This window comes from Penicillium canescens, assembly GCF_028828765.1.
Source record: "Penicillium canescens strain IBT 15451 chromosome Unknown utg000004l_segment0_segment0, whole genome shotgun sequence".
Lineage (NCBI taxonomy): Eukaryota > Fungi > Ascomycota > Eurotiomycetes > Eurotiales > Aspergillaceae > Penicillium > Penicillium canescens.
Genome location: NW_026703966.1, coordinates 2,708,070 through 2,730,238, shown reverse-complemented (window position 1 = coordinate 2,730,238; position 22,169 = coordinate 2,708,070). Strand labels below are relative to the sequence as shown.

At 49.2% G+C, this 22,169-nt stretch overlaps 10 protein-coding genes across 10 annotated transcripts; 7 read left to right on the top strand and 3 right to left on the bottom strand.

Moving 5' to 3' along the window:
• Positions 1-534: 534 nt before the first annotated feature.
• On the top strand, positions 535-3,136 carry N7446_006399 (uncharacterized protein; the record flags this gene model as incomplete). The annotated part of the gene is made up of 5 exons (XM_058515147.1): positions 535-1,268; positions 1,321-1,580; positions 1,630-1,764; positions 1,823-1,913; positions 1,964-3,136. The coding sequence occupies 5 exons, from the start codon at positions 535-537 to the stop codon at positions 2,892-2,894; spliced, it is 2,151 nt and encodes a 716-aa protein (XP_058372325.1). The 3' UTR covers positions 2,895-3,136.
• Positions 3,137-5,270: 2,134 nt separating this feature from the next.
• On the top strand, positions 5,271-5,456 carry N7446_006398 (uncharacterized protein; the record flags this gene model as incomplete). The annotated part of the gene is made up of 1 exon (XM_058515146.1): positions 5,271-5,456. The coding sequence occupies one exon, from the start codon at positions 5,271-5,273 to the stop codon at positions 5,454-5,456; it is 186 nt and encodes a 61-aa protein (XP_058372324.1).
• A 463-nt stretch (positions 5,457-5,919) lies between these two features.
• Positions 5,920-6,237, top strand: N7446_006397 (uncharacterized protein; the record flags this gene model as incomplete). The annotated part of the gene is made up of 2 exons (XM_058515145.1): positions 5,920-5,931; positions 5,977-6,237. The coding sequence occupies 2 exons, from the start codon at positions 5,920-5,922 to the stop codon at positions 6,235-6,237; spliced, it is 273 nt and encodes a 90-aa protein (XP_058372323.1).
• A 1,455-nt stretch (positions 6,238-7,692) lies between these two features.
• N7446_006396 (uncharacterized protein) lies at positions 7,693-10,107 on the top strand (the record flags this gene model as incomplete). Its single annotated transcript, XM_058515144.1, has 1 exon — positions 7,693-10,107. The coding sequence occupies one exon, from the start codon at positions 7,693-7,695 to the stop codon at positions 10,105-10,107; it is 2,415 nt and encodes an 804-aa protein (XP_058372322.1).
• A 543-nt stretch (positions 10,108-10,650) lies between these two features.
• N7446_006395 (GNAT family N-acetyltransferase) lies at positions 10,651-11,563 on the bottom strand (the record flags this gene model as incomplete). Its single annotated transcript, XM_058515143.1, has 4 exons — positions 10,651-10,898; positions 10,985-11,102; positions 11,179-11,468; positions 11,527-11,563. 4 exons carry the CDS (start codon positions 11,561-11,563, stop codon positions 10,651-10,653), a joined length of 693 nt encoding a protein of 230 aa, XP_058372321.1.
• Positions 11,564-12,606: 1,043 nt separating this feature from the next.
• On the top strand, positions 12,607-14,340 carry N7446_006394 (uncharacterized protein; the record flags this gene model as incomplete). The annotated part of the gene is made up of 1 exon (XM_058515142.1): positions 12,607-14,340. One exon carries the CDS (start codon positions 12,607-12,609, stop codon positions 14,338-14,340), a length of 1,734 nt encoding a protein of 577 aa, XP_058372320.1.
• A 370-nt stretch (positions 14,341-14,710) lies between these two features.
• Positions 14,711-15,271, top strand: N7446_006393 (cysteine hydrolase family protein; the record flags this gene model as incomplete). The annotated part of the gene is made up of 1 exon (XM_058515141.1): positions 14,711-15,271. One exon carries the CDS (start codon positions 14,711-14,713, stop codon positions 15,269-15,271), a length of 561 nt encoding a protein of 186 aa, XP_058372319.1.
• Positions 15,272-15,482: 211 nt separating this feature from the next.
• Positions 15,483-16,415, top strand: N7446_006392 (zinc-dependent alcohol dehydrogenase family protein; the record flags this gene model as incomplete). The annotated part of the gene is given in 4 exon segments (XM_058515140.1): positions 15,483-15,550; positions 15,578-15,854; positions 15,909-16,214; positions 16,227-16,415. The coding sequence occupies 4 exon segments, from the start codon at positions 15,483-15,485 to the stop codon at positions 16,413-16,415; spliced, it is 840 nt and encodes a 279-aa protein (XP_058372318.1).
• Positions 16,416-16,505: 90 nt separating this feature from the next.
• N7446_006391 (uncharacterized protein) lies at positions 16,506-18,671 on the bottom strand (the record flags this gene model as incomplete). Its single annotated transcript, XM_058515139.1, has 3 exons — positions 16,506-16,764; positions 16,831-17,739; positions 17,786-18,671. 3 exons carry the CDS (start codon positions 18,669-18,671, stop codon positions 16,565-16,567), a joined length of 1,995 nt encoding a protein of 664 aa, XP_058372317.1. The 3' UTR covers positions 16,506-16,564.
• A 1,369-nt stretch (positions 18,672-20,040) lies between these two features.
• On the bottom strand, positions 20,041-20,779 carry N7446_006390 (uncharacterized protein; the record flags this gene model as incomplete). The annotated part of the gene is made up of 3 exons (XM_058515138.1): positions 20,041-20,380; positions 20,456-20,536; positions 20,754-20,779. 3 exons carry the CDS (start codon positions 20,777-20,779, stop codon positions 20,041-20,043), a joined length of 447 nt encoding a protein of 148 aa, XP_058372316.1.
• Between the last annotated feature and the right edge of the window lie 1,390 nt (positions 20,780-22,169).

Here is a 22,169-nt window from a genome sequence, read left to right as displayed (position 1 = left end):
TCAAACCGTCAAACTATCTTGTCAATATCTGCTGAATATATGCAATGAAAATCATGTTCTTATACTTCAACTTAATAGGATCAGGCCAGGGCCGCTGTCACCTCCGTTTTGGTAAGGTCGAACCAAGGAACGAGCTGGTTATGAGATCATCCACTCAACACGGCACTTCATCTCTCTCCTCCAACTTCACCTCTCTGTCCGATGCTATACGGGAACCTTCGGCACTCAATTGTGACTCATCACATCTCTTTCCTCCAATTACCCTCTCCTCGGTTCTGGGAATAACCCCCGTCGTGGACAATCCGGGGCAGCACACGGACCTCTTAGCTGGTGATAGGCACCGTTAGCCCCGATAGTCTTTTTGTACCGATTCGCCGTTGTCCGGCCCAGTAAGAGCTGTCCATTTTCAGAACTCTCTCTCTACGATCTACGTCCTATGCCGCTCCCTCTTATTGTCCGCTCGCCACAGGCAGCCTGTCCCATCCTTTTCTTGTCGATCGCGGGGCTCCGGCTGTGACGTGAAAATTCCACATCATGCCGACCTATCCTATTCGTCGCCGACCGCGCGAGTGCAAGACCTGTCTACCATGCCGAGCGAGCAAAGTCCGCTGCGATCGCGGTTCTCCATGCAGCAATTGCACCAAACGCAATTTCACCTGCTCCTACGGTCGTCCACCCTCTGCGAAACTACCTATTCCTGCTACCGCCATCACTGCCTCCTCCACACCTTTACGACCGACAACGTTTGTCTCTCCCACGATCTCGCAGTATGCCCATTCAGCACCGACCCGTGATGCCTCGTATGCGCCCGAAGCGGCCACGCGGGCCAGCGCTGATCCGGATTTACCGGACGTAATTGACATCTCGCAGGCGGAATGGGACGAGATCAACGCCAAAATGGTCGCAATGGAACAGATTATGGGTAGTCTTCACTCGCTTTTCCAGGCACATTCCACTCGCAAGCCGACAGATCTTGAGTCGGTTGATCGAAAGTCATCGCTACGGTCGGAAGGTGTTTATGGTGCGAATGTCTTGAAGACGGGTGCGGTTCATCTTGGGTCGCGGTCGGCTTTGGTTGATATCTTGGATAAATCGAAGAGGTCGGAGGACATGGCGCAGGCGCTACCTCAGGATGACCTTCTCGCTGAGCTTGCATTGGGCAATGAGTCGGCAGCATATCCTTTTGTGGATCTGTGGTCTTCTGATCCGTTTACTTTCAATATTGCCGGGGTGTGCGCGGTTCTTCCAGACGATGAGCAGTGTTTTCAGTGAGTTGTGTTCTGGCGGGTATTCTTTATGCATGCTGATGTTAGATTCCAGATTCCTGGCGTTTTATCGAGATATAGGATCGGTATTGTATCCGGTACTTTCAGACATTCCACAGTTAGAACGGCATACAACTCGACTTCTTGAGGGTCGACGACGAGCCGGGGGTGTATATAAACCCGATGCCAACGGTTTGGTAAAGCCGTTTGGTATGGATTTGGCTTTTCTCAGTCTGCTTTTTGCGGTTCTTGCATCAGGGTGCCAGTTGTCGGACATTCCAGAGAGTGACCGTGAGTTGACCTCGTGGGTATACGGTACGTTATTGTTCCAAAAGACTGCGGGTGTCATGCTAATTTTGTGAAGTATCCTGCGCATATCAGTGTCTTCGGATGTTGAATTATGTATCGCAGCCCACTATAGAAGTAATTCAAATTTTGCTCATTATTAGCAACGTACTTTCATACAACATGAATGCAGGTGCATCGTATACCTTGCTTGGTATGTGTCAACCGCTCCCGGGGTCGTGTCAATGAATTGGTCAGCTAACCAATCTTAGGTATGACGGAACGAATGTGTCTTGTTCTAGGACTTCATGTCGAGTCGACAGGGTTCTCAGTCGCAGAGCAAGCGGTGCGAAGGCGTGTCTGGTAGGCTTCTCATTTTATTGGCATGTTGATCTCACGCTCACAATCTCCAGGTGGACAATGGCCTTTCAGAACAGTCATTTCTCACTTGCCTATGACCGACCAGCCATCACCATGGTCAGTCAACCTGAGATCCCATTCGACCCCAAGTCAATGCCGGGTCATCGGTCATATTTCGAAACCCTTTGTCGCATTGTATCAGTGTCCTTGGAGGTTTTGCGCTCTCGCATGTTTCCCGGTTCTTCACATCCACGGGTCCATGAGATCCGAGAGTGTAACCACCAGATTCAACGCATCCTCGCTGAAGCGACTCCTCATTTAAGATATCGAGAGAATTGCCACACTCTGGCCGACCATATCGAGCGCACCGAGCTGCGCCTGCACTCGTCGTATCTCCTTTCCGTCCTCTGTCGTGTCTCCCTTGATCCGCATGCGCATTTAGACGATCAGCGTCGTGCCGTAATCCGCGAGGATTGTATCGGTAGCCTGGTCAACACCATCGAAGCTTTTGTCGAGCTGCACGAGATCAACCCTCACTGCTCACGATCATGGATCAGTCTGCAGCGCAGCATCGCATCAGCCTTTTTGCTCATCACGAATGACGACAGCACACAGACTTGGCAGTTAATCGACCGGTTGGAGATGGTTCTCGCGGACCACGTCTATGCCGATGGTGACGAGGACCAGAACAACCGCACCGATTCAGCCAAACATCTCTCTTCTTCGCTCCGCGCTCTGCGCGAGATCCGCGACACCTTCCGCGCTCGCAAGACCGCGACGACGTCCTCGACATCTAGTCAGACATACTCGCCCCTAATCTTGCCATCGCCTCCTTCTGTCGATGTGAGTCCCCATCCTTTGCCTGTCGCATCGGCAGGACCAAACAAGCAGGCGGGCGAAGGTCTGAACATGCGGAATATCCTAGGCCGTGTGTCGGACGTAATGTTATTCCCCAGCATGATCGGCAAGGACCCTATTGTCTGATTGCTCATATACTTGCTTCGTATATCTTTTTGTCGCTTTATTATCTTCTCTCACATTTTTCGTTCCTTTCTGCGCAGGCGTTGGGGAGGACATGGCATCGGGAATATACAATACCTGCCCATTTCCTGTGAAATCAGCACTTTCTATGCTATACACATGTATCCACTCCAAAAGTCCAAAGTCACTATTGGAAGGTCACACCAAAGAAGAAAAGACAAAAAGAAGCAAAGAAGTAAAAGAAGCAAAGAAGTAACAGAAGCAAAGAAGTAGAAAAGTAGGAAAGTAGAAAAAACACGCTCGCGCAGGTTCTCGGCACATCCTTAAATGGATCTCCGTCACCGAGAAATCCAAAGTTCAGTGGGAAAAAAAAAAAAAAAAGCTAAATAGTACTTCGGCCGATGGAATGTCGGATCGCAGGACATCCAGGCCTGAACACACCATAAATCAAGTGAACAAGCCACTCCAGAGCTGGCTTGGGCATCCGATCTACCCGGACCATCTCGGCCCTGACCTCCCAATTTCATCCCTCCGGGCCTATTATTGCCTGTTATTTCTCTCTTTCCTCTCGCGGCTCTTGTAGAGTGGAGTCTCAGCTTCGGCCGGCCGAGATATCCCCGGATCCTCCATCTCTGACTTGTCACTTTACTTGACGTGCATATTGCATAACTCCTCTAGACCCTGGTGACTACTATATATGTAGATATAAGCGCTGTAACATGGGGCGTTGCTAGTGCTAGTGTCCTCCCTTGCATATATTACCACGTCTGATCGACTGTGCTTATGGCCTCGGGCCCACTTTTTGAACGGTTTCGGGGAGCATTTGTTGTGGAGATAATCCGTGTACCAGGTACATTTACTGCTTTTCATCTTGATAAGTTTAGATCTCTCTGATTTAGGTAATTTTGATAGGGAACACGCGACGCGAGGGATGGGACTATCAGATAAATCACTTGATTTTCTGATTTCAGGCTACCATGCGTTTCTTGTTTGGCTTGCACGTCGTGCGATTCTGACTCGATACCATACCCCTGTTGCTTACTTTTTTCTGGCCCTATCGATAAATTCTCGATTAGTTTACGTATGCTCGTATGAGGTTGGGTTATTGGGTGTTCTGTCATCTTATCTCTGGGATATTGGATTGGGGGTTGAGATCGGTGTGTTCCGGCCGGTCGTCGTCGGCTATATATCCTGTAGTTTTAATCTTCTAGTCTTCAATATTTCCAGAATGTAGGGTGTAAGCATTCGGCACCGAGACCTTTATGAATATTACGAAAGTATGCTGTTCGTTTGATCGTCTGATCAAGAACGTGAGATGCTCTTCGGCCGAGAGTGGTTTCTGGTGTTGTTGTTTATGGCTCTTGAAGGATTGTCAATGCATGATGTTCACGAAGACATTATGTAAGGAGTGAATGGACATAGCGAAAATACTCGATCGTATGAGGCTTTATATGGTCCCATGTTATATTTTTGGCACACTAAGGTCCAATTTGCTTTAAAAGGAACCCCTTACGGCAAAGTGACAATTAATATATCGTGCTACGCTCGTATAGAAGAACGGAATATGCTAGAGTATTTGATCCAGAAAGGAGTCTTTATAACTTGCTTTTTTGCCCTTCTAGACATTGTGACACGTCCGGATGAATGACGGGGGTGCATAATCTAGGGCTTAGGGAGTATTCTAGATGCGGCTATAAATGAAGTTGCATTTCGCTTAAATCCTCATGCAGAATACAGAAAGCAACTTAATATAAGCACATCTGGTGGTGACTTGACTTTATACCCTAAAAGATACCTAGATTCATGTTGATTGCAATCGCCTTTGAAACCCGCTAAGCCTATCCCCTTGGGCCAAACATGAACGAGAATATGGAGGTACAACCCAAGGATACCTTCACCGCTTAAACTGGCTATTGGAATTGGTCGAAACATCTAGTAAGCTCTTTCTTGGAACCTCGAGGTGTTTTGTGCTCGCTTAAATACTAGACTAGATCGACTAAAGTTGGTTGATCTTTGAAGATCAAGCCAAACAGTGTGAATTGGCAGTCTACCATGGCCATTTCTCGCTAAGGTTGTACTATTAATACTACTGCCCTTCGCCGAAGTAAACTCCATCTGGATTGGTGAGATGGATACAATAGCTCCTAAGATTTTAGTACGTTTTGTTTTTGCACTTGTTATTGTTGATGATTTTATCTTTAAGGCACGCCAGCAAGTTTGCTGTTGGGTGAGATAACTTGCTGTATGCACTCATGCCTTCCTATTAGCAAAAGCAATGTGCGTCACTGTGGCTGATCGATAGCTTATAGGACATGTCATTTGCTTTTCATAGACACACTTTGCTTTCTCGGTACCCTGCATTAGGTTAAGCTGCATGAAATGTCACCATCTAACCACACTCAGCATCATAGCTACCGCAGACAAGAAGAGCGCCAAAAGGAGACGACTGAGGTGAAAGTTGAATCCGATGTCCACGACGTCCACGATGTCCACGATGATGCCAACAGCGGCTTTTTAATAACGTCCGATGCCACAGATCTCAAGCCACCAAGCAGATCCAGTTAATATAGATGTGAGACATCACAGCTCAACTGCATGACACTCGTATACCCAAGTTTGTCCAACCCCCACACCGCCAAAAAAAGACCGAGCAGACTATCTTGTGATATCCTCAATCCCCGGAAACCCCCAGATCTACACTCCTCAATCTGAGACAATAGTCTAAAGTCACATCATCAATAGTCACTCGCTAACAACTAAATTAAACAATGACAGAATCAGATGCCTCCTGTCCCGCCCGCAACTGGACCCCCAAGGAACAAAGCCACTGCACTACATCAGAAACGTGCACCTCTTCAACGGCGCAGGCGATCGAGGCCACTAGGCCCTCGGCACAAAATACATCCTGAAAGATCGTGGGGCCGATCCCACTTATGAGGTCATAAGCACCCACTTCCTTCAAGCGAATACTACCATCCCCGTCCCGACCGTGGCGCAGGACTGGACCGAGAAATCCCTGCACTTCACCATGGTCGAGCGGGTGCCTGGGGTCCCGCTGGAGAAAATATGGTCATCCATGCCGTAGTGCGCTCGGGAGGAATTGGCTCGCTGTACGGCGGAGTATCTGGGGCAGCTCCGCCCGTTCCAGTCGGAGACGATGGGGAGTGTGGATGGGTCACCGCTTCACTGTGGGTTTCTTTTTCCGGGGAAGGGGAATGAGGATTGTCAGGTTCCCCATGGGCCGCTGAAGACGGCTGAGCTGGAGGTAATTGGAGAAGTCTTTGGATATGAATGGCTTGGATGTTCCGCAGGCTGTGAGAGTGCGGCTCCGGGATCGTATGCCTAATCCTGCACCTTGGACGTTCTTCATGGCGATTAACGAGTTGCAACATTATGGTGGATCCTACGGCCTATGAACTGACTGGTATTATTGATTGGGAAAGATCCGGATATTTGCTGTGTGGTAGGAGTTTGCCTTTGCGGTGGTTGGACTGGACCAAGAGGCCAAAGAGTGGAAGGATCTGCTTCGCGGAAATTTGGCCAATCACGAAAAAGCGCTGGATTGGTGGCTTGATTTCAAGGCGTCCACGGATTGTGGTTGGGTTCCGGGGAGAAAGGAGAGGCTCTTGGAGGAGTGCGGTATAGATTCTATGTAATATAGTGTCTATAGATGGAGGATTGGGATCTCATACATGTTCTAGCACGGAGTTAACTTACATTGTTACTCAACTAGTAACGATTAAGATCAGGGAGAAGGCAAAGAAGCAAACAAAGATGAACAGTTAAGCTTTCCACTCGGGGTTTAGCGAGGAGACGATCCTATCTATATTGGTTCATAGCCCGCGGTGACTCGGTCACTAGATGCAACCGGATCGACTCGTCTATCCTCATTTCTTTTGTCTCACTTTTCAATTACATAAGACCAATTTACTCAACAGTCCTGACCAAAATACAGAGGCGTGCTTATGGAGGGCGAAATGAGGCACTAAAAAGAGAGAGCTGGACCCCTGGACAAAGCCTCAATTTGGGTGTTGGGGTACTGTAGGGAACCGGTTCACAATATTTGCAGCTAATTCCAAGCCATCAATCCGTTTACATTTCTCCGCTGACGTCGGAGACGGTCTAGTACCTGCATCGGGAAATTGTTGGTGAGAGATGGTGGAACAACTGGGGAAGACGAAATAGATCAATGCCGCTCCTTACCGCTTTGAGGCTAACTCCGAGCCCCCTCATTTTTGTTCCTTGCCAACTCCCAACTCACACACTCTCACCAGAGCCAAGTCGCTGTGGGGACCCCCGCTTCCGCACGCTTGAGCCTCCGAAGTCCCGCATAATGGACGATACGCCATACGCAGCTTGAGAACTGGTCCTGCAACCAAAAGGCGCACATGTGCCTGACTCCGTACCTCGGGAGCAAGATGCCTTTGCTTTTGGCCCTGCAGCTAGTAGTGCCGATCCCTATCTAGTTCCCAGGCACGTCCTATACACTAGACTGTGGAGTTATGATGAGCAAGGCTCATCACATGGTAGCCATCTGCCTCGGTGTCGATCCCATCTCCTCGGGAGAAGGAGCTAGCGAAAAACTATGCTAGTGCCATTGCGGTGATAGACCGCGTCTGGGTGTTGGATCGGCACCCACAGTCCAAATAAAGAGCTCGCCCGCTCCAGCAATGGCTTTTTGATCTCCTGAAGGCTCTTCCGTTGCAACAAACCTTTGAACGACAGGTTTGCGGAATCGAGGCCATTGGACCGGGCCGGACAACATACCAATCAGAAGGAGAAGTAGCTTGGAGAACACAACATGCGTTTCTTGCCAGTTTTGACTACCGCGCTCCTGCTCGCGGTCAACGTGACAGGACAAACACCATCTGCAGCTTCTGCTGCTGCTGGTACTGTTGCGCCTGTCGCCAATTCGGCCAACTCAAATGCCAATGCGAATGCCAACAATGAGGCTGATAATGCTGCCACAACCACTCAGCAGGCGGTAAACCAGGCCAACCAGCAGGCGGTTAATACCCCTGCTGCGGATCCTACTACTGCCGCTGCTGATACAGCAAAGCCCGCAGCCAACACTGTTGCTCCTAGTCAGGAGGAGGACACTGCTTCTGCCAAGAACGCCCCTACCGCGTCGGCGGGACAGTCTAACCCCATTGAATCTGCTGTCAATGGTGTTGTCGGTATCGTCGGAGGTGGTTCTTCGACTGGCTCTGGATCTACTGGTAACTCGGCTGCAGAGACCACCCAGGCTAGCGCAACCTCTTCTGCTGCCTCTTCCGAGGGCACCTCCGGCACCAAGTCTACCTCTTCCTCTGATTCATCTAGCGGAATTTCCTCCGACGCCCTTTCTGGCGCCCTCAAGAACCTGCTCGGCGGCAGTGGGCTCGGAGAACTCGGTGAAGGTTTAGGAAACCTCCTTGACCCTGGCTTCCTTAGCGAGGTTACCAACACCTTCAAGTACTTGTCTACTAGTCTCGCTCCTCCCGTCGACACCGATATCCGCAGCCTAGTTGCCAATGCCAACAACCTCTTGACTGCTGACTTCTCCAAGAAGGTCGGTGGCCTCATCGACAATGCAAACGACCTCTTGACCGAGCAGAACACTAAGGAGATTATGAGCCTGATCAACAACGCCAACGGCCTGTTGACCACTCAGTTCGTCAACAAGGTTGACAACCTCATCGACAACGCCAACAACCTCCTCACTTCTGGATTCGTCAAGAAGACCGATACATTGATCGACAACGCCAATAAGCTGCTCACGGAGAAGTTCGTCGAGGAGACCACCAATCTCATTGGCAAGGCCAGCCCTCTCATCGACGATGCCAGCGGCCTTCTTACCGACGAGAACGTCAAGGCGATCGAAAACCTCCTCTCGGGTGCCAACAAGCTGCTCACTCCTGACTTCATCTCGACTACCAGCAAGCTCATCAAGCAGGCTGGTCCTCTTATCAACCAGGCCAGCGGTCTCCTCACCGAGGGCAACGTCAAGGCGATCGAGAACCTCCTGTCGGGCGCCAACAAGCTGCTCACCCCTGACTTCATTTCGACTACCAGCAAGCTCATCAAGCAGGCCGGTCCTCTCATCAACCAGGCTAGCGGTCTCCTCACTGAGGGCAATGTCAAGGAGATTGAGACTCTGCTCAGCAACGCCAATGGTCTCCTGACGGACAGCTTCGTGAACCAGACCTCTAGCTTGATCGAGGAGGCCAGCGACCTTCTGACCCCAGCTGTCGTCAGCGGCCTCAAGGACCTGCTGACCCAGATTTCTCCTCTCCTGCCCGAGCTCAAGGGTCTACTCAAGGCCGACACTATCAAGGAGATCGAAAACCTGCTGAGCAACGCCAACGAACTGCTCACCGACAAGTTCGTCAAGGAGACCTCCAGCCTAATCGACAATGCCGACAGCCTCCTGACTCCCGACCTGGTCAACAGCCTGAAGTCTCTGCTCGGCGACATCACTCCTCTGATTCCCGAGCTGAAGTCACTCTTGACAAAGGACATGATCAAGTCTATCGTCGGACTCCTGAACAACGCCGAGGACCTCCTCACCCCCAAGTTCGTCAACGAGACCATGAGCCTGGTCAGCGAGGCCGACAGCCTCCTCACCCCAGACCTCACCAGCAGCCTGAAGTCACTCCTCCGCGCCGTCACCCCTCTGATCCCCGAGATCAAGTCTCTGCTGACCAAGAACACCATTTCGGCCATCGGCTCGCTCCTGACAAACGCCAACGACCTCTTGACCCCCAAGTTCGTCAACGAGACCACCGGCCTAATCGACAGCGCCGACGACCTCCTTTCGCCATCCCTGGTGTCCGGCCTGAAGGAACTCCTCGGCGACGTCGTCCCCTTGGTCCCAGACCTGAAGCGCTCCCTCCTGAACTCGACCATTATCACAGACCTAGGCTACATCGTGACAAACGCAACAACCCTGCTCACACCCGCCTTCGTCGCGGATACCTCCGACCTGGTCGAGAACGCCGACGGCCTCCTCACCCCGTCTATCATCAGCTCTCTCAAGGATCTGCTTGGATACCTGCCGGATGTGATGCCCGAGGTGAAGAAGCTGCTCAAGCCAGCTACTATTTCGGAGATCGGTTCGCTGTTGGATAACGCTAGTGACCTGCTCACGCCTAAGTTCGTCAATGAGACTACTCTCCTGATCGATGATGTTACCGGCTTCTTGCCGATCATTCAGGAGTTGCTTAAGGCGCTGTGAGTGAGTTTTTTGTTATGAATTTCTTATATCCTTACGGAAGCAATCATGATTTATAATGCGGTTTAATGATAATTGATGGTTCATTATGCTTTTTTTTCTCTCTGAGTATTTGTAAAGACAGTGAAGATGGAGGTAGATGTAAAATATTTCCAAAATTAATTTGATACTCATGATTTAGCTGGTCCGGATCATCCTGCAAAGACTTCTCCTGTCCTGGTGATGGAGACTTCCCCTGAACAACCAAAATTCGCAACTGTCGATCATCCGCCCCCACCTTACCCACCTTGGCCTGTAACCCAAACAGGACTGCAATTTTCAACATGGTCGAGTCCCCAGGGTGTGGGAGAGGGAAATATTCATTTTATGGAAAGCAGCGTGGCATGGACTGTTGGATTTACAAAGTTGACCTCTTTATATGAGGTTCTACCATCCCCAGTTTGATATTGTATATACAGCAATGCACGTGCCCACCTCTTGAAAGTTGTTCATTGAATATATACTATGAATAGCCGTAACGATAACTCCAGGAGTAGAGCTCCGGTCTTATGAACCAGAAGTAGGAGTAGACGCAGGCCACCACACCATTGCCCACAAGGGAATCCCCGGCCCACCAGGCTGAAGACTCGCATCAGCAGCAACCTTGCCCTTCCCAAGTACAATCTCCTCGACTTCTTCGAAGCCCATTGAGAGGTAAAGACCACGTGAGCTTGGGGTTGTCGCCTCGAGCCAGATGGGGAGATTGTCTGCTTCGGCTGTCCGCTGGTGATCCCGCATGATAGCTTTTGCTAGTCCTGGGAAGTATCAGTATTAAAAAAAAAAAAAAAAAAAAAAAAAAAAAAAAAAAAAAAGGACGCGACGCGGGTAATGAGTGTCTTACCCTTGCCGCGGTGCTCGTGCTCGGTTCCAATGCTGAAGATGTAGTAGTAGCGCTTCTGCCCGTGCAGACCTTTCCTCTTTGCATTGTCCGTCATGCCAGAGAATTCATACCAAAGACGCTATATGATACTCCAGATTAGCATAGAAACTTAAATTTCTTCCCCTTTGGACATATTCCAGCCCTGCAAACCGTACCTTAAACCCAGGAAATCCAATCCTCCACAACACGCCCAAAAAGCCGGCGCAAAGCAGACTCCAAGCATTATCAAGGTATCGACCTGGCGGAAGAAGAACCGACGCAGCCTTCCAACCATCTGCCTCTGTGATCAGAGCGTCATTCCACAAAGCGGACTTGATTAACGTTGCCCAGTATGTCGGTAAATAAGCTAGTCTTTCTTTCCGAGAGAGATCTAGGAGCATGTAGGTAATGACAGGATCGGTGTCGAAGACACGGCCATTCAGGGCTGCTACTGAGTCCAGCAGATCTGCGATACACCGTAGTCAGCATCTATTCAAGCTGACGGTTCCAATCGAAGCACTTACTCTGGCCGCCGTGCGTGATTGGGACTGACTGCGCCATGGTTGGTACTGTACGTCAGGCCGGGATTCCTCGACACATGTGAGCGATGATGTGTTGGCTCCTTGAGGAGGTTATAGTAGCCATTATAGGGTTGGAGATGTGGAAGGGCGAGAAATTGTTTCTTTATGCTTTCTGGCAACGACGTAATGGTTGTTATGTAAGCTGGTCACAGGGTGGTTCGTTCCACGGAACTTGGGAACTATTCGGGGTCTTGTTTTTGTCTTCCTGTCTATATCAGAACTTCAATCTCAAGCTTTGATAAATTGAAGATGGTTCATCTTGGCTGCCGACTCGGTAGATACGCGTGGAGCCCTGTTCTATAGCCACAAGCATTGGCCTGGGCTACTCGAACCAACCCGCGACTACTATCTGAGTCTGGCACTTGGGGCATGATTTGCTATAGAGTGCTTCGTGCGACACAACAATAGCAACGCTCATCTACTCCGGTGAGACGATCCGCCAAAATGATCAAAATTTTCGTTAAGGAGAGAAGCCAAAAAGACAATTTGACAGGTCTTAGGGCCGGGAGTCCTGCGCCGGGTCTTCCCTTTCCGCCAAGCCCGCCCCGTGAAACAATCATTGACGATGCCTTGACCGACTGTCAATTGAAATGATGCCCTCAGACTGCGAAACAATCTGTCCAATTTACTGAGAGCAACCGTCAAGTACTGTATGCCATTATCCTCGGGGCCATATAGGTCTATCGTTGGTTTTGACAGGGATTCCTTCGCGCTATTCCACTTTCATACAGTGGAGTGGGACTGCATCCACCAGAGTTGATAGCTTCGCAACAAACAGAGCTCAAACAGCCACACAAAACGCAGCAATAATGTGATGTGAACTGGTCTATTTTCAAGCTAATGCGGTGGGCACTTGATCAATTTTCCCAGCCCCAGGGCGCAACATTCGATGCAAACTTTTCTTCTGCTCTCTGGAAGAGGCATGCCTTTCTATTCCTGACTCCTTCCCCTGCACCCGTGTACTTGTCTATCGAGTTGTTGTTTTATGAACTGTATACATTCAGAAAAACCTCTCGACTGCTCATGTTGACTGTTGAAGGTGCACCTCCATCTCGCACAATTGCAATTGAAGTTGCCGTTAACATTTCTGGTGCTGCTTTGCGAAAGAAATCGGCTGTCATGGGTCTCCAGCTTGTGTCGGAAAATGAGGGACAAGACATTGTTAAGCATGTCAAGCGTTGGATTGAGCACGGGTTCGATCCATATACCTCGTTGACTAAGGATATTGCCAATGCGTATTTCAATCTACTCCCTGGAGATACCCAGCAGCGGCGGCAAAACCTTGGCATCGGATGGCAGACCAGTTTCGTGAGGAACAATAAGGAATTGTCCGAGCTTTTTAAAGAACCAAAATTCGAGCGAGACTCAGAAAGAATACAGAGAGGGCACCAGAACGATAGCGCCGAGAAGTTCTTTTCGATATACAGAGATTTCAAGCTCCAACACCTGGTCGTTACCGAAGATGTCCACGCCTTGGCAGAGGCTGCATATCGCACCAGCATATACAAGAAGACCAACCTAGTATTTGGTCGACCAAAGAGAACGGCCACGCGAGCCGAAGAACGCCAATTTTCTTCTGTTATCCACTGTTGTTCGTCTCGAGGGAGACACCTGCTTCCTTACATTGTCTGCAGGAGTAAGGATCCTCCCCAGACCCGGGTTTTTCGAACAATTACTATTTCCTCCAACGAGTCAGGCTGGGCTGAGTATGCACATGCATTGGATTGGCTTAGGAATATTTTCGAGCCCAAAACCAGACCTCCACCTCGATCTGACGGCTCCCCTCGATGGAGAATTCTTCTGGTGTCCCGTCGGTTTAGCGTGAGCCCGGAATTTGAGCAATATTGCTGGAAGAAGAGCATTCTTTGCCTTCCTTTCCCTCAGAATGACCAGAAATTCTTCAATCCAATGGAGAACATTGCTCTCGGGGCTATGAAAGCGAGCTATACAGATACGATGATGCAGAAGTTTGTGGACAAACAGAAGGTCTCAATGGAGGTGGAGGACTTCGCCAGATGGATACAGGGGGAGATCAACTCATCCAAGAGAGCAGAGGAAGCCACAGAGTACTGGCGCAAGAGCTGTCTCATCCCGCTAGATGAAGATCGTCTTCGCAACTGTTTGCAAGGGAAGCGACCTACGGCTGTGCCAGACGAAACAGACTCGATTGCGAACAGAGGCCCTGGCTTGCCTCGCGCACGCTCCAGAAGTCCTATGGACCAGACGCCCATGACATCATGTACCCTCAGTGCAGAATCCACACCTCGGACGAGTGTGTCTCTGCCGATTCTTCCCACCATCGAGGTAGGGAAGCGAGATTCCACCGTCGAGCCATCATATGTGCAATTCCCCGACAGCCAACAGGAGGACATTAACCCTTCGACAAACGATCATACTGAAGGCGACAGCTCATCGGACAATGAGAGCGAAATCGAGAATGATTCAGCCAGTGTCTCTCATGTCTCTCAATCGGTGACTCCATCAAGGACACCACGGCGACCAAAGACCGCGCCGAAGACCCCCAAGTCGGCCAGGCCAAAGTCTCTAGACTCAGAACCGTGTGGTTTAGTCATGTCTGCCCAAAGGCACTGTGACACCTTGGATGGGTGCCTTGATGGGACACCTCGCACCCGAAAAAGATTGAGGGACGCTCTGATGATTGATCGTTGCGAGTTAGAGAAGGAGAATGCCCAACTAAAAGCCAAGGTTGATATTCTGACGAAATTTATGTCTGTTAAGAAGCAGAGGGCTGACTGAGATACCCCGTTTGGCTCTCTGTATTCCCTTCCTCTGACCTTTGTCCGATGTCAAAATCCTGTACCGTATGATACCTCACCCAAAAGCACTCATCTTCTTGTATATAGATGAATTTTATTACCTTTCAATACTTATTACGCCGAATGTGCGATGAGGCCGTCAACGTAGTTTCCTCACTTCTGTATCCCGGGACCGGGATCCGCGATGCCTGAACTGCGTCTGAGCATCAAACCTCAACACTGACGACCACACTCACTTTTGATTTATTTCTGCCATAAATCGAATCTCTCCCTTCCCAAATTCTTCCTCTTCATTCTGCTCAACCTCGCCACGCCCAATCCCACCATACCCCAATCCTACAACCGCAACAATGGACAAAACGGTCCTTCTCATACTGGACGTCCAACGCGGCGTAATCGACCGTCTGGAAAACACAGAGAGCTATCTAACACGTCTATCCTCAACCCTGGCTGCAGCCCGCAAAGCCAACATCAAAGTTGTCCACGTGGTGACCGGCTTCCGCCCCGGCTACCCAGAAAACAACGCAAACAACACCTCCGTCCCAGCCGTCGCTGCACGCGGCGAATACCAGCAAGGTATGGAATCAGTGGAAGTGCACCCAGCCGTGGCTCCCACCGACAACGAAGTGGTCATCATGAAACGCCGCATCTCGGCTTTCTTCGCGACTGAACTCGATATGATCCTGCGCTGCTTCCAGGCCCAGACTATCGTTGTTGCTGGTTTGATTACTAGTGGTGCTGTGCTCTCTACTGTGCGTCAGGCTATGGATTTGGATTATCGCGTAACTGTCATTGAGGATTTGTGCATGGATCGTGATGAGGAGGTTCACCGTGTGCTCATAGACAAGGTTTTTGCGCGCAAGACAGAAATTGTTTCTGCCGTGAATTGGATTCTGGAGATCGGGAACTAGCATTACGATATGGGATGAAGGGTTCGATTTACTACAGTATTATTGACTTGTGTTCTTCATGATGTACTTGGGGTTCCACCTGTGGAGTGACTGACTCGTGGCGGGCGCCGCGGGGTGATCCCAGCTGATTCAAGTTTCGGCAAAGTTACAACTCAAACATCTTATCAATGTGCATTACAGTTTCTCCCTTCTTCATTCTCCTATGCTCAATATGCCAGCTCAAACATCCACTGCTTGGGTCTTAGAAGACCAAAAGGGCTTTGGTAGCCTGACACCAAGGTGAAAGAATTCAAAGCAGGCGACAAGGTCTGCACACATCTCGTCTCACAACTCCCAGCATCCGAAGTCCCAAGCTTCTCCGATATCGATTCCGGACTGGGACAGCACCTGCTCACATGGTGTATTCCATGAAACCGCTTTGGTCTCTATGCCATCAACCCTAGATTTCATCGAGACGAGTACATTGACATGTTCCGGGTTGATGGCGTGGAATGCCCTATTCGGAATTGCTGGGCATGTACCTAAAGAGGGGAGTTTTGTTATTTTGCAGGGCTCCGGTGGTGTTTGTATTGCTGCGTTGCAGGTACGATGATCGTGTTCCCATATGTTGCATTGATATATGCTAATTTGATGTTAGTTCGCCGTGGCGGTTGGCGCAACAGTTATCGCGACGACAAGCTCAGATGCCAAGGCGGACCGCCTCAGAGCTCTGGGTGCTAACCATGTTATTAATTGCCGTACTGATTCGGCTTGGGGCAAGACAGCAAAGAGTCTAATATACAACAGGAAAGGCGTTGATATCGTCGTCGATGTTGGCGGTCTGTCTACGCTCCCTCAATCATTCAAGGCTGTTAATACGAATGGGGTCATCGCACTGACGACAATGCTTGCTCAATCTGAGGACGGCTGCCGTGCCTTCTCTGATGGATTGCATGTTGAATGTGTGTATTGCTAGGAGTCTTTGCTTGGAACCCGGGATCAATTTGTTGAGATGAATAGGTTTATTGAGTTGAAGGGCATCAAGCCTGTGGTTGGTGAGAAGATCTTTGGGTTTCGGTATGCTAAGGAGGCGTTCGGATATTTGGAGGGTCAGAAACACATTTCTCTAAGGTTTGTATTCGGTTGGACTAAGATAATCCTTTAGAGGAATCCACTATCATCGTACATACAATTGCTTTCACTTATCACTCTTTGATACCACCGTCCTTGGAATCTATTTTTATGGCCAGAGAAATATTTCGTGTTAATCCTGCCTTGTTCATTCGCTTAAATTGACTATACCAACTAAGATATCTACATCTTGGGCTTTGTAGGAGTCGCACAGCAAGCCGGCTCAGGGTGCAAAGTCGACTTATTGAAAGACTGACTAGAAGCCGGCACATCCAGCGCAGGATTCTTAGTAAAGAACCCATCCGGCTTGAGCATGACACTAACACGCTCCATGGGCATAACCGGGAAATCCTCGATGCGCGGGTTATGAGTGAGACCGAAAGCTGTAAACTGGTTAGCTACAACACACAGCAACAAATTGCAAAAAAAGGGATAAGAGGATAACATACTATGCCAGAGAACAAGGTCTTCGTCCTCAACGGTATCGTTCCGTCCAGCCCATACTTCCACACCATCAGACTGCTTGCTCTGGTTTGTGAACTCGCCAGCAGCGTAGAGCTCGTCGTCCTGGTATTTAGTTACCCAGATAGGGCGGGTAGCAAAGCGAGCGCGCTTCGCGCCGAATGAGTTCGGGTGCGCGAGGAGCATCTGGCTCGGCGAGGTTTGCAGCTTATAGGCAATGGGATGGTGCGTGATAGGGTTGATAATATGATCGTTGCGAATTTTGAACACGCGGTGGCGTTCAACGCTAGTCGAAGCGCTGCCGCTAGACTTTATGACATTTTGCTCGGTTGTGTAGCCGACTAGATACGGGTTCGTGTCATCTTCAGGCATTGGAACGCTGTCTTCGTAATAGACTGTGTTTTTGAAGCCGTCGAGCGCTGGGTCGATGCGGAGGGAGAACATGTGCTGGTGGAAGGGAGCCATGACGCCCGGTCCGACGTTTGTGCCCCATGGGACTGTTTCGCCGTTTTGGTTGTCGAAGGGGACTGTGGAGAGAATGCCTGTTGCTCGCACTTCGAGCTCAATGTTGGCAGCTTGATCGAGGATGAATGCGAAGATGTATTCGTAGTTGGCGACTGTGCAGATCATTTGAACGACGAGTTGGCGGTTGCGGACGACTGTTGCTGCACCGCTGCGGTAATTTGTGTGCTTATGCTGGAGGCCATTGTCTTGCTCGTGCATGCAAATGACGTTCTTAAGCTGGATCGGGGCTCCCTGTGCGTCTGTGCGGTAGCCGTCGAAGTACTTGATGTGTCCGAGACAGTCGCAGCCGAGGGTGAGCTGGTTAGCTGTGATACCGAAGCCGACATCGCCGACGTCAAAGGCTTGTTTGCGGTGGTAAGGAGGGCGAGGGTCTAAATTGTTAGATATAATCATTGAGGGGGAGTGTGATGAACATACCGCCGTATGGAACCGTCATCTCAGAGAAAGAGAGCCGGTAGAAGGTGTTACGACCATCGTAGGTCACATTGTGAAGCACGAGGCCCTCTCGGTTGTTAAAGCCCACTCTAAAACGCCATTTCTGCCATGACACGGCATTGCCAATGACATTGAACGACGCGCCCTCCGGTTGCTGGACAATGTAGGGCTTCAGGTCTGTACGCAGGGGCTCATCGAGCAATTCATGAGCATACTGAACAGTGGGCACTGGCTTCCAAGGCTGTGTCTCGTTCGTCTGAGCGCTTGCACCGCCAGGCAGATAGTCCATGCGAACAAGCTGGCGGGTGATGCCGTCAAAGACAGGTGAAAACTGGCAAGGCAGGGAATACTGGTTATTCTGAGGATGGTCCGTGGCCACAATATACATATAGCACTGAAACAAGCGGCGGGTCTCTTTGACATCCTCAGTGCCGTAGATCCACGGATCCAAGCACACCGTGTGGCCAGCCGGGAGCTTCAGCTTCTCAATCTCAGCTTTGACAGCCGGGTGACCGAGACAAAGCTGCTCGATCTCGATCATCTCGTCAATATCGACTGGGCCCTGGACATCCTTGGGCAGCTCCTTTGCTGACACGATAGACTTGGTGTCGGCGTTGATCAAGGCCTTGAAGAAAGACCCGTTATCGAGACGATGGAAGAGGACCATCAACAAGCGAGCTGGTTTGCGTGGGCGCACTTCACCCCGACGCTCAGCTTCGAGGTATGGAACGACTTCATGTTTGGCTGGTTCCTGGAGATCAATGCGCTTGTAGCGCAGCTTGACACCGGGGAAGGCGGGCTCCAAGACGGAGACGGCCAATTGGATCTCCCCAGGGGTGATGGGGTCGAAGGGGTGAAGGTTCGCCATTGTGAATTAATGAAGATATTTTCGTTCAAGGACGGATATGACGAGACTCTTATATCGCACAGACAGACATCAGGATCACTTTGGGTAAATCTTGCGCGCGGTTGGAGATGTGATTGGCCAATTGTAACCCACCGGGCGTAACTTTTCCTCCAAACAGTTTAGTGTGTAAACTGGCGATAAGAATAGCCAAAGTACTATTGGCGGAGGTGGGGGTTGGAGAAGGTACAAGGTACATGGACTTCAACCCCAACTGCCACCTAGGAAGTATAAGCTACGAAACGTGGCATATCTCTACACATGCGAACAAGTGGTTCGAAACACCGACTTTTCCGTCTGTCTAATCCTACTGAGACTGGATTGGATTGCAAAATCAAAGAGTTGGTCATCTTAAACTAGCCCCTGAGCTTCTCTCTTAACTGTACTTATATCACTCTCCACGCTATTCTTATAGGATTTATATAAATCCTCGGAGATGGTTCTGCCCAATCAGAACTCACGTTCAAAATCGGCTCGGAACTTAGGCCAAGAACCGGAATATCTATTATTCCGCCTCTTCGACGCATTTTACATACTTCTCATAGATGCCAAAAACTTTACATCCTTCCAATATAACTCCGCTGTGATTTGTGATGGTTACGGAAAAGGAAGCTGTTTTCAACCCTGCCACGGCCTATTATATGCCACAATCATCTGAATTGCAGAGATTGGGCAACCCTTTTTATCTCATAATAAGAGCGCCAGCTTCCTCATTATCAAAGTGCGAGAAATGACAATGTCAACCTGGCAATCAAAAAAAGATTCATTTGGGCTGTTCATGGGGGTTCATGGGGGAAGGTAGTCCCGGGCCGGGGGTGACGGGGAATGACGGGGGTGATTGGAGGTTGTCTTTGAAATATGACAGCAAATTCGTGAGAGTCTTGTGTACTCGTACCTGCTTGTAAATGGCAGTTTTGACCAGTGCTGAATAGTGAGCAAGTACATATCATAAGCAAGCTGTAACGACAGTTATAAAGGTACAATTCCCTCAAGTTCCTCCTATGCGAGCAATAATCTAGTTCCCGACATCCTCAACCTGATTCTCTGTGCTTAATGGCATCCCATTAGAACGTATTAGTACTCATTACGCAATAAACACATTCTTCATGCTCATTTCCTTGCCACATAAAGTCTGCCTTGGGTCGATTGTGTGAGCCTTTCTCGCACCACTTCCAGTCCCGAACGCAAAGCAAGCACACCGACATAGCTTGCAATGGAGCAGGACGACATCTCTCACAGTGAATGCACCAGAAAAGGCCTGAACCAGGGGCAACTTCCATGTCAACGGAGCTATCTTCACTAGGCCTCTCTCTTCCGGAAGAGAAGTCATCCGTCACTGAGTAAAGTCACAATCGTCGGCCTCTTGGCAGGACTGCTCAGCCTGAGTATTAATTCCGGAGGAAGGCTCCTCGCCTAGGTCGTTGACGTGCTTGACGATAGTGGTGATGGTGATGACAGTCGTGCTGGTAGTCTCGTTGGTAGAGCTTCTCACGAATGCGGGTGCGATTGTAACAGAGAGGTGCGGATTGTTGTCTAAATCAGATGACAATGATTGGGACACTTGGTTTCTGACGGGGACTGTGGCTGCATCAGTACATGGCTTTCTGGTTGCTGAGTTGTTGATATCGTTGTTTGCATCGCCCACTAGCTGGGTTCCAGGTTTGCCTCTCCTTCTATAACCTCGGTGATACTGATTTCCAAAGTATCTTATTAGGTTAAATGTGTCTCGTAGGCCTGGAGGGTCTTACGTTTCGGCTTTTCTCTCTGCAAGTGCCACAACACTGAAATAGCGCCTCGCGGCCGTTCGGCCTGATGAAGTGAGCCGATGGCTTTGGTTTCAAACACCTAACTCATGTGTGGGTTGTTTCAGCCATCTTTAACCCTTTCTTTTGGACTTGAGGGCACGAGTGGAGAGTTGTGGTTGAATACAGTCATACGCTGGAATGAATTATGGTGCGCAAGCCTGGAGATGTGTAGAGAGATGGTATAGTCGATGCTAGTCGCGAGTGACGATTCGGTGGAAATATGGAGTGATAGGAAACTAACGGTACGCGGAAGTAGAGCATGAACATGATAAGAAGAATGGGAGAGGAATGTGGAGTAGGGCATTCAGTGGTGAAGACGAAGACGACGACTTGCTTCCTGTCTCTTCCATTATGTTCTAGCGGATATAGGTTATTAGTGAGATCCCAAGTATTATATTGACAGACTCATAGTCCTTTAACACTCCGCTCACATTTTGTATGTACTGCCCGCTTTTAAGTGAACTTTAGTTGCGAACTAATCCTACCCTTGACGAGGTTTTGAACAGTTCTTCTGTTACAGTGGTAGATACTGTCCTGTAACACTCCGCTTATATGTTATATGCCCGCTTTTAGTGATGAGCTCCAAAATTGCGAACTATCCCAACCTTGATGAGATCTTAGACGATCATTCTAATATTTACATTCTGCTTTTATTCCATAGCACTAGGCACTTCGAAGTCAAGTATACTTATAAACTATCCTATACTTATCGAAAAATGTGAGCCTCTTCCCAAGGCGGGAATTCCTTCCAAATTTCTATATGTTACGTGCTTTCAAGTACAATATAACTGTGAACTATCCTATCTTTAACGATATCTGCGTGACCTCTATGCAGTTCCTTGCTGGGATCTTTGAACCCTCAAAGCTCTCTAATCTATTTAGTATGGGATTATACGGAATTAGTTTACTTATCCCACGCTGCGAACCCAGCATATGGAAATGTAAATGCATAGTATCAAGTGAGCCACCTCAGAGATACTTGGAATGCAGAGAAAGTACCAACTACATGTTTCAACGTAAGTTTCCGAAGGGATATTCTTGCGTATCTTGTTTGGTAGGCGTTACTATCATAACGATTGTCTGCCTGAAGTTGCTTTTTCTTTGAGATTCAAAAGACCTATATTAGAGCCTCAAAGCAATTCTGTCCACTACATCGACCAAGCTTTGTAATTACTACGTGGTGATCTTGACAAGAGACATCTAGCCTCGCACAGTTTCCCACGAGTGTTTTCTAAGACTAACATCAGGGCTCCGGCCCGTCGATATCAGGTTCATATAGGAAATGCTTCCAAACATAGCGTGTGCTCATCCTGTGGAAGATTTGTGTCTAATTCAGAAATAGTAGAAGTGGGAAACGAAGCCTCACTAGTCGAGCCACTACATGGCTTCCTAGACTACTATCGGAAACATAAAGGCGACCGGCATATTTGCTTGTCCTAGATAAAGCGTCTTTTAGTGGTCAATCTAAATTTCCATGTCACTCTAGATCAATCTACACAATTATACCTTTCTTTTCAAATTTCCTTCTCACCTTCGAGTTCTTCGTTTTTAGGGCCGCTACGAATATCTTCCAGAATTTATAATTGTGTAGAATGGTAGTTATAGCGTGTTTCGAAAGACGGTTCGAAAAGAACCTCTGTGTAAGTAGTAAAATTGA